The 8,937-nt window shown below is 33.4% G+C and overlaps 2 protein-coding genes across 2 annotated transcripts; both read right to left on the bottom strand.

The window, feature by feature from the left end:
• Positions 1-4,703: 4,703 nt before the first annotated feature.
• Positions 4,704-5,392, bottom strand: LOTGIDRAFT_174065 (hypothetical protein; the record flags this gene model as incomplete). Its single annotated transcript, XM_009052389.1, has 2 exons — positions 4,704-4,809; positions 5,175-5,392. 2 exons carry the CDS (start codon positions 5,390-5,392, stop codon positions 4,704-4,706), a joined length of 324 nt encoding a protein of 107 aa, XP_009050637.1.
• A 1,723-nt stretch (positions 5,393-7,115) lies between these two features.
• Positions 7,116-8,189, bottom strand: LOTGIDRAFT_238970 (hypothetical protein). The gene is made up of 3 exons (XM_009052388.1): positions 8,149-8,189; positions 7,660-7,883; positions 7,116-7,313 (listed from the first exon to the last, which is right to left on the bottom strand). The coding sequence occupies exons 2-3, from the start codon at positions 7,872-7,874 to the stop codon at positions 7,163-7,165; spliced, it is 366 nt and encodes a 121-aa protein (XP_009050636.1). The 5' UTR covers positions 7,875-7,883; positions 8,149-8,189; the 3' UTR covers positions 7,116-7,162.
• Positions 8,190-8,937: the final 748 nt, after the last annotated feature.

Here is an 8,937-nt window from a genome sequence, read left to right as displayed (position 1 = left end):
ATATATATTAATAAATCAAAATCAACAAAAGACCAATTTGCTTGTTCTAGTTGCTGTAAAACTCATAAAAGAAGTAGGGTCTTTTGATAACGCTGCATTTATTGAAAATACTACAAAGCACTAGAAAATGACATTTTACCGTCAATTTATCAATTTGATGTCAAAGATCTATAAAAATTTGTTTGATGGTCATTTTATGAAGTTATATAGGGCCCAGTAAATTATTTTATCGACCAATATATGTCTATGTACAAACGTTGGTGAAACGTGTTATTTGTCAATCGTTTACTGTTTGATTTCTGTTTTCAATACTTTGATCAATAGAGACAACACAATTTATATGTTAATGGTTATTTTAGAGGATAGATGTACAGAACACTTACAGATAAATTCCCATCATATCTTAATTCAGGGTATTCATGCAGTTGCCCAGATATTTGCTCTTTTGGATACTTAGTGCTTATGGGGCATTGAACATTCCAGTTCATTTGGCGGAAAGTGGCGTTCACTTACTAGATTCTAGCCTGTTCCCATCCATCCTAACTTCTGAGCGAATTGAAGCAGTGACAACCCAACAACCGCCTCCCCACCAAACCAAATTGCTGAAAATGTACTTTTACCAGAAATCACATGAGATAGGTTAATGGTGACAGATCCTGTCGAAGATCTAAATCGCATTGGAACGAATGGTCTCACATACGGTTTCAGAAGGTGTACGACCACCATGGTCAAATTTGTCGTTCGTGGGAAATCGCAACCTCTTTGCCTAAAAAGCTTGCTTTGGTATTATTATAGTATTTTTCAATGAAAGAAAATCATCTCTTATAAAAAAGTGTCGAATTGATTAGAAATTCAGGCCAGGACATCACACGTTAACTAATTGACCCTAACTGGCCTGTGGAGGTCATCTTATTATTGGTTTATAATGAAACTCGGGTGAATGGAGTACAATCATTCTACTTTCAGTTTAATCTTTCTACTTAAATTAACTAATTTACATCAGTTCAATTATTATTGACCAATAGACGTCTAAAATTAATGGGGTCATGACCTCTGTGACCTTGACAAATCTGATATTTTAGGTGTAAATCTATATCTATTGATATCACTAAAATAATAATACTGCATATTAAAGTGTCATTAGTATCGATCTTAGGTCAATTATCAAGAATTCATTGCAGTGAGTGACTAATTTAGATAACCTGATTGGATCAAAACTTACTGACTTTTGGCTGACCTCTGATGGTGACATTCTAAGATGTCGACAAATTAGGAACAAAAATTTGCTATAAGTTTTAAGATTTGGAAATAAATTTATATTTGGTCACTTCTTAGGCTATGATTCCGTAAACATCTTCAGGAGTTTAATCGTACTTCTCATGGGCTCATTAAAATAATGGTTGACAAACGCAGTCTATTGAACAGTATCCACTTAGGCTATATCAGATATATTCAATATTTGATACTGGATTGAATTGAATTGGATATCTGATTAGATTGGATTCTTGACCAAAAACTCCAACCAATCAGATATCCAATCCAATCAGATATCCAATCCAATCAGATATCCAATCCAATCAGATATCCAATCCAATCAGATATCCAATCCAGATTATTTTAAAAGCGTCTTGTCTGACACCACAAACGTCGTCCCTTAAGCAGAAAGGTAGAAAAAATACCTTATTAAAGTAATTATTGATTACTTGCATACTACAACCTATTCTATACAAAACACAGAGTAGAATATTTTTTATTTGGAATAAAATAGATTTTTACCACAGTCGGTTAAGTCTTTTATCTTTCAAGTAAAACAATTGAAAATGTTTCTTTGTGTGATGTTTCATTTTTATATCTGAATAATAAACCGACATCTGTCTTTTATAGACTGAAACAATTGCACGTCCATGTGCGTGCATGTTAATGAATATGTCAATCTACAGTTTATAGTTTTTAGTCACAGTAATTTAACGCATTATAAATAAGAACAATCAATCGGAAAACTGAATGAAATGGTGAAATGTATGGAATAATTAAGGAAATTCTTGAGAAAAAAACATATGTTTGCAGAGAGCTTAGTCTGACACTTTTTGCACTTGTTTTAGAAGTCTGAAATTCTCTTAGTTCCAACCACTTTCACACGCAATGGGTAGTTTGAATTGATTCTGCTTTATTCAAAGGTTGACGACTAAAATAAGGTCAAATAAATTTCTGAAATGCAGGCATTCAATGATAACTGCAACACACTAAGTATATAATCAGTTATGTATACATACATGAATTCAAATTTACTCAATTAACTAATTAATTAAACTTATTTTTGATCAGATTTAAAAAGCATGGGTAGAATGAGCAAAAGTCAAATGTGATGCAACCATTCTACTGTTTGGAAAAACATTTTCTCAGCATTTACTAACTACTAACTACTAACATTTACTTTATTCTAATCCATGTGTCAAATGTTGTGCATTAGTCAACTATACCATAAGCGTCTAGATGTCTTCTCTCCCCCGATAATTACTAAATGATTAATCTTCTAAACGGCTACTCTTGATAATATTAATATTTTGTGATTGATTGGAGATCTTCGTGGACGGATATTACATAAAGAAATTGAATATCGATCTGTAATTTATTTAATGCATTTCAGAGTATTATCAGTATCGAGTAATATCAGGTGTTCTGGAAGAGTGAGTATTACTCTCATATAGGATTCACAAATAGCAGAATTTTATCAGTATGTATCTTAAAGTCCATCTTACGGTCTATCTCTATAGTTTATTGCATAAATTGTAAAAATCGTAGATTTGAATAGTTCCAAGAGGTCGCCATTATTCTTTAAAATTGAAAGATAAAAACGCTTTTGCATTCCGTTGAATGGTAAAATAATATCTTAGTCAGATATGAATACAGAATACAATAATGTGATGTAATATAACAATGATAATACTAAAAAATAAAATACACTGGATCTAACTATCTCTATTTTAAACGGTCTATAGTTCTTCAAGGTTTAGAGATATTTAGCAAAAAGTTCTCATCAAAAAGTATACAATTTGATTGTCGTGTTAAATTGTAATTTTGATTAACATAGGGAAAGGAAAAAGGCACTTCAAAATTGTGATGCCGCGTATTAGGATGAATATACAGTAATAGTATCTAGGGGGCATGAAGAGACGGGGGTAGAAACAGGGAAAATAAAGCTGAGAAGTAAGGAGGAAAGAAGAGAGCATGGGAAGGAGAAAAGATGGAAAGAGAGAACACGAAAATCCTGGGAAAGAATCATGATTAAGAAGAAAAACAGAGCAGAGGAAGGGAAAGTTAAATTCAAGAATAAAGGAAGTGAAAAAGAGTCAAAGGAAGTAGAAACCATGAGGTAGTATAAGGAAAGAATTTTCTGAATTACAGAAACAGAGCAGGGGAGTAGTCGGTGGTTGTGATACAGAAATTCAGGAGGCATAGAAAGTGGTTCCTTGGGATATTCTTTTATATTGAGAGATGCTTCGTATCACAGTACTCCGAAGACTTATTACAGATCACCGATTTTCTTCTCCTCTACTGATTTGCTATTAGGTAACCTTATTGACTAAATTTTGTTTTAAAATAAAATTGATAAGTGGACTCAGTGGTCAAATAAAATTTCAGAGAATTACTTCCCTTGAAGTTAAACGTACATAAAACTTTACTATTTAAATTAAACATTTATATCAATTCAAATCATAATATTGTAAAATAAGATACAATGGATTCATCTATTCCTAGACCAAGCAATTAGATTACTCAGCGTTAAATTGAGAAAATTATTATTTTATTAATCAGATATCTGCATGTCGTGTAAAATTTAGGATTTTGTCAAACAGGCCCAAAATTGTTTTTAAAGACACCACATTACATACATATATCTGGCGTTAAATAGAAAGAATTTTATCCCTATAACGGTATATTATTCTATTTTATGACATGTGTCGACGGAACAAAGCCCTTTACAGCAGGTTAATCTTCTTGATCTTGTAAGATTAAGTCAGTTATGAAGACTGTGTTTGTGGGGTTGATCTGTCTTAATGATCCTAATTAATCATATTTTGTTTGACCGTATTGTTTGAAATTTAATACCGTATGTGAAAGAGCAAGGTGAGATGTGAACATTTTATAGAGGTTCACTCTTGCTAAGTCAGGACAGAAAACGGCATTCAGAAAGTAGCCTTACTGAATTATATTTTTTATGATCACTACTTCTTCGAATTAGACACCATATAGTAGTCAAAATCAGCATTGCCGATATAATTTTCAGCCTTTCTATGACGGGAATTAACTCTCTTTCTTTAGTTAGTCATTGGAGTAAATTGGCTCAAGACAACAATCATGCTCATTAAGGACGTTTTAAATATCAATTTCCACAAAAAATTGAATCACGAAATAAGGATTGTAAGAGTAAACAGCAGGAAATAAAAGCACGATACTCAACACTAAATTAGTATAGCCTAACAATGGATTTCATCACCTATAGGGTGATATATGTTTCTGACCGGGAGAGTTGCAAAACAGACACATTTCGTGTGATTATGTTTGAATCTAACTCATATATATTTTTTGCTCGAAGTTCTAAAACCTTAACGTCAGAAAATGTAATAAGAGAAACAAACAAAAGATTGAATCCGTATTTTAATATGATCGACATTGTTGTGTCATGCCAATGACGTTCTACTCTAATCCACCATAACTTGACATCTACCAGTAAACCACGGTACCCATCTATATATTACTTTACTCTGTATACCATTTATATGTTGACATACCATATTAGGACGACACCTGAAATATACAAACAAATCCTGGTTCGTATATTTTCCTTAGGTTGCTTCACTCGCAATAGGATCTTTAGACTTTTTTTTGAAAAACATAGTTACCATTTCAACCAATCAAATGTCTGTTCAGTCTTTAATCTTACTATACCTTTTTATGGGATATCAATAAAGCCTGGTTTCAAAATGCGGAACCATGACAGTAAAATATATTTAAATATGCTATAAATTTTGATAACTTGGTAGGGAAATGGTAAATAGTAATGGGCTCTTTGGCACGTGCACGCTTGTAAAGGTTTTAGAACCTTGGCTATGAAATACATCAAAAAATATGATATGAGTTCGCTACTTATACAGTCAATATGATGTACTAACCTTGGGCTTTTGTAGTTACAAATAGAACCCATTTGCCCAGAACAGGTCTTGCAGCAGCTGCAAAACGGTTGAGTTGGAAAACATTCTTCATGTTTGGGTATGGGTCGACAAGCAAGAATATCGTGAATAGAACATTTTCTAGGACAAAATAATGATGCCACTGGTAAGAAAGATATAGATGTCACAACTAAGACCAGAATCAGCCCTTTAGAAGACATTGTTCATGGATCACCTGTATATGAAAAGTTCAAATGAGCATTTATACTATGTATGTTGATTTCTACTGATCGTAAAAGAAGCTATCTTCCAGCTTTGATATACTGAGCATCAGGTCATAAATGACGATATGAAGAAATCCATTAAACGATATCAAGAAAAAATTGAGAACCTGCAGTGTCCTCCGTGATCAGACTTTCAGACTTGCATTACAATGGTCATCGCTACTATATCAACATTGGCTAATACGGATCAATTACGAAAACCTTTAATTGAACTATATGTATATCTATATCGGAACATTAAAACAGAACCTTGTTGTTGTTTCTCAGAGTTTCACGCTATGCGATCTTCAGACAACTGACATATTTTCACCCTGCGTCCCTACAGAATTTGGACAAGTAGAACTTATTCTCATGTCTACACTTCCAGACAAGTTCGAAACGTTTATTTAAAGAAGTGTGCTTGAGCAATATTATAATAATATATTATATATTATAATATTTTATTATTGTATTATTCTATATAATGAATTACTTACATAGATCTCCGTTTTCTGTTTCAGCAACTACGACTGATAATAATGTATTACATTGCATACTTTTACAAAATGTAAATCTTACCTAAAGTAATGAAAGAGTTTCCAAGTAACCTACGTTCTGTGCCTGTACACTTGACTACACCTTCTACTGTGTCGTCACTACTGTCTCGTCCACTGTGCCATGAAGTCTAGCGATGCTGATATTCTAGTTTTAGTAACTTACTTTATTTAGCATTGTTGTATAATTTATCAACGTCTAAATTCTGACCAAACCTGATTCAAATTTGCTATACAATAATTCTGTAAAAATTGTGGACTATAATACTCGTAATTTGACAATTTAACATATTTCCTAGTAAAAAGCGGTCACGAATTCTATTTTAAAATGTGTAATTTCACGAAAACAAAATTAACATAGGCATGCCTCAAAAAAAGGCAAGCTTATCAACTAGATTTTCTTAGTACATGAACGTTCTCGCTGGACTTCATCTAGAATTTCGACAGACATCAGTGTACAAAATCTCAGGGTAAAACACAAATATCGGCTTTCAGCAGAAGAAAATTTCTATGACAGGTCTATTCACATTGTGTAATCATTTGATCTGATCAATGGTCTTCAATGCAGATACAATAAACGTATTAAAGCTAACGTGTAATGTAGGAAAGTTTATAATATCTTAAGGCGTAATATCAACAAAAGACTGCTTGCTGACATACAAAGACGTTCATTTGAGGGTTTGATTTTCTTGGTGGTTAAATCTTTGAATGTGAGCTCTTGTAGTGAGACAAATCATAGCATATTTCTGGATCCGCCGCAGTTGCGATACTCTTATCGAAAAATTGACCGAATACTAGCAGCTACAATCAATTAGATGGTGGCAATAACTACCTAAGCTAGACGACAGACGACAAAAGTTATGAACAACTAGTGGCAACTGCGATCTACCACGACACCCAATCCAGTATTATAAGCTTTTATAAAGAGATAGGACTGGATTGGTGCATTTCGGTTCTACTAAATTCAGAGATTCTCATTCGGATTATCTCAAATGCCAGTTGCCAGTAACTGTTGAAATCCCATTGCTCTAAGCATCTCCAGACGCAAGAGTGAACTACACCCCGTTTTATGCTTGCCATCATGTTGGATCATGTTGTAAGTTTTTGTGTATCGACAAAACCCAATATACATTTGTGTTTGAAATCTTGTAATCCATCAATAAACTGTTACAATCTATTTCTTTGTTTCGTTTTCTTCATACTCATATTCATACTCTGTTTCTAACTCAGATTCTTGACATGTTCCTTTAAAATCAAATTCATACCAATACACAAACTTCTTCTCAAAACCAGTGGCATTAACACAGACTAAGTCAGGATGGCATCTGAAAAAAGAAGATTACGTCAAATACTTTGAAGATAACCCTGTTTCCCATGCGAATATTATCTATTATATTTAGATACATTATATAAAATGATAAATCTATAATGTCAGTCATAAGAAACAAAGGAATTTAGAATTTTTTGACAGTTTCAAAATCTTGATGCAAAAATAACTTATATTTTGTACTGAAGGTCTCAACTAAAACATTTAAATTTAAAATAAATCTAAATTTGCAGGTAGACAAATAGCCTTCTGAAAGTTACACAATTCCACCACCCCCTTCTATACACGAGCTCAAGTCATTTCATATTACAAAATTAAAATATAAAAATTGAATTATTACCTACCTAACTGTGAAGTTATCGCAGAAATCATCTTCCTCTCCAGCACACTGAGGACAGCAACCACATGGTGTGTAGGCTGGGAAACAATCATCGTCATCTGGTAATGGTGAACATTTTAGTGTGTCAAAGTCACAGGGCAGACAACTTAAAGCTAGCATATTCTGGACCGTGTTTAAAGCAACCAAGCAGCTCAACAAGAATCCAACACCAAACTTCATTTTGTCTTCCTATAAGTAAAAATAGTTTGAACGGAATTGTGGTCCTTTCTTGTGGCACAGATGAAAATTAAGGATTCAAAGCATATATTTTCTGTTGAATTGAAAAACGAAGAAAAACTAAGAGAAAACTAATCCGAAAGTTTAACTTTCATGCATGTCATACCACCGTATATCAAATGGAAAAACGTGTTTGTGAACACAATGAACTGATGGTTGTATCAATACTGGATTTTCCCTTCCAGCGGTCACCCATATTTTAGTATTGATGACTTACCTTTTCGCTTTTTACTACCACTAACAAGTTCCTACTTTACCAGTTTGGATTGACAATAACGAATTTTCTTTTATAAAGGATATTTTTAAAAATGGTTCTGTCAAACCCGATATATCATACCAATTGTAATTGTTGTCGTTTATTACCAGGACATACATATAAATTTATGACAGGTTTATTTTAAAGTAATATTAAAAATATGACAGAGTTTGTATAAATTTGAGGAAATTCAGATCATGTGTGTTGTCGTTTTCAAAGGACATGCGTACACGGATTCTGAAAAACCATTTTTTTACAGGATTTATGATGTCGTCGCATAGCCTTTACATTTTATCAGAAGCTAATCTTAAGCTTTTTGCTCACCGACTTTTTAATGAGTTAACCACGGAAATAAAATTTGTCCCACCATTTTTGTACCAATCGACCAAAGTGAAGTTTCCATATTTAGCTTTGAATTAAGAGTTCCGGGTGACTCAGATTTAATCAGCCGTGTAAGACATTTGTCTAGAAAGGGTAACAATACGTCCGAGAGGGTGCGAGATATCTGAATTTGCCAGAGTCTCTAACTGGTTATGAGATTTTTGCCCGAAAACTTACTTCCGGGGCTGCGGGGCGGCTGTACTTGAAACGGTGGCCTATCACTCGCCTGCTAGCATTGCTTTCAGATGGATGGCACAACCACCTGCATCCCTTTACAGAAATAGGCCTACCTTCGCGAACATTTATTGGCCAAAAGCTTTACGACTATATCAAAACCACGTGTCTCATATCACTGTCGAATTGTGTGTG

This window comes from Lottia gigantea (assembly GCF_000327385.1).
Source record: "Lottia gigantea unplaced genomic scaffold LOTGIsca_180, whole genome shotgun sequence".
NCBI lineage: Eukaryota > Metazoa > Mollusca > Gastropoda > Lottiidae > Lottia > Lottia gigantea.
The sequence above is the reverse complement of the archived record's forward strand: the minus strand, read 5'-3'. Positions and strand labels throughout refer to the sequence as shown.

What these genes read in the sequence shown, in the direction of transcription:
- LOTGIDRAFT_238970 (XM_009052388.1), bottom strand. Translation starts at nt 7,874, where the DNA reads ATGAAGTTTGGTGTTGGATTCTTGTTGAGCTGCTTGGTTGCTTTAAAC. An exon ending in TGCGATAACTTCACAGTTAG is followed by an intron (nt 7,314 to 7,659) that starts GTAGGTAATAAT and finishes TTCTTTTTTCAG; the next exon opens with ATGCCATCCTGACTTAGTCT.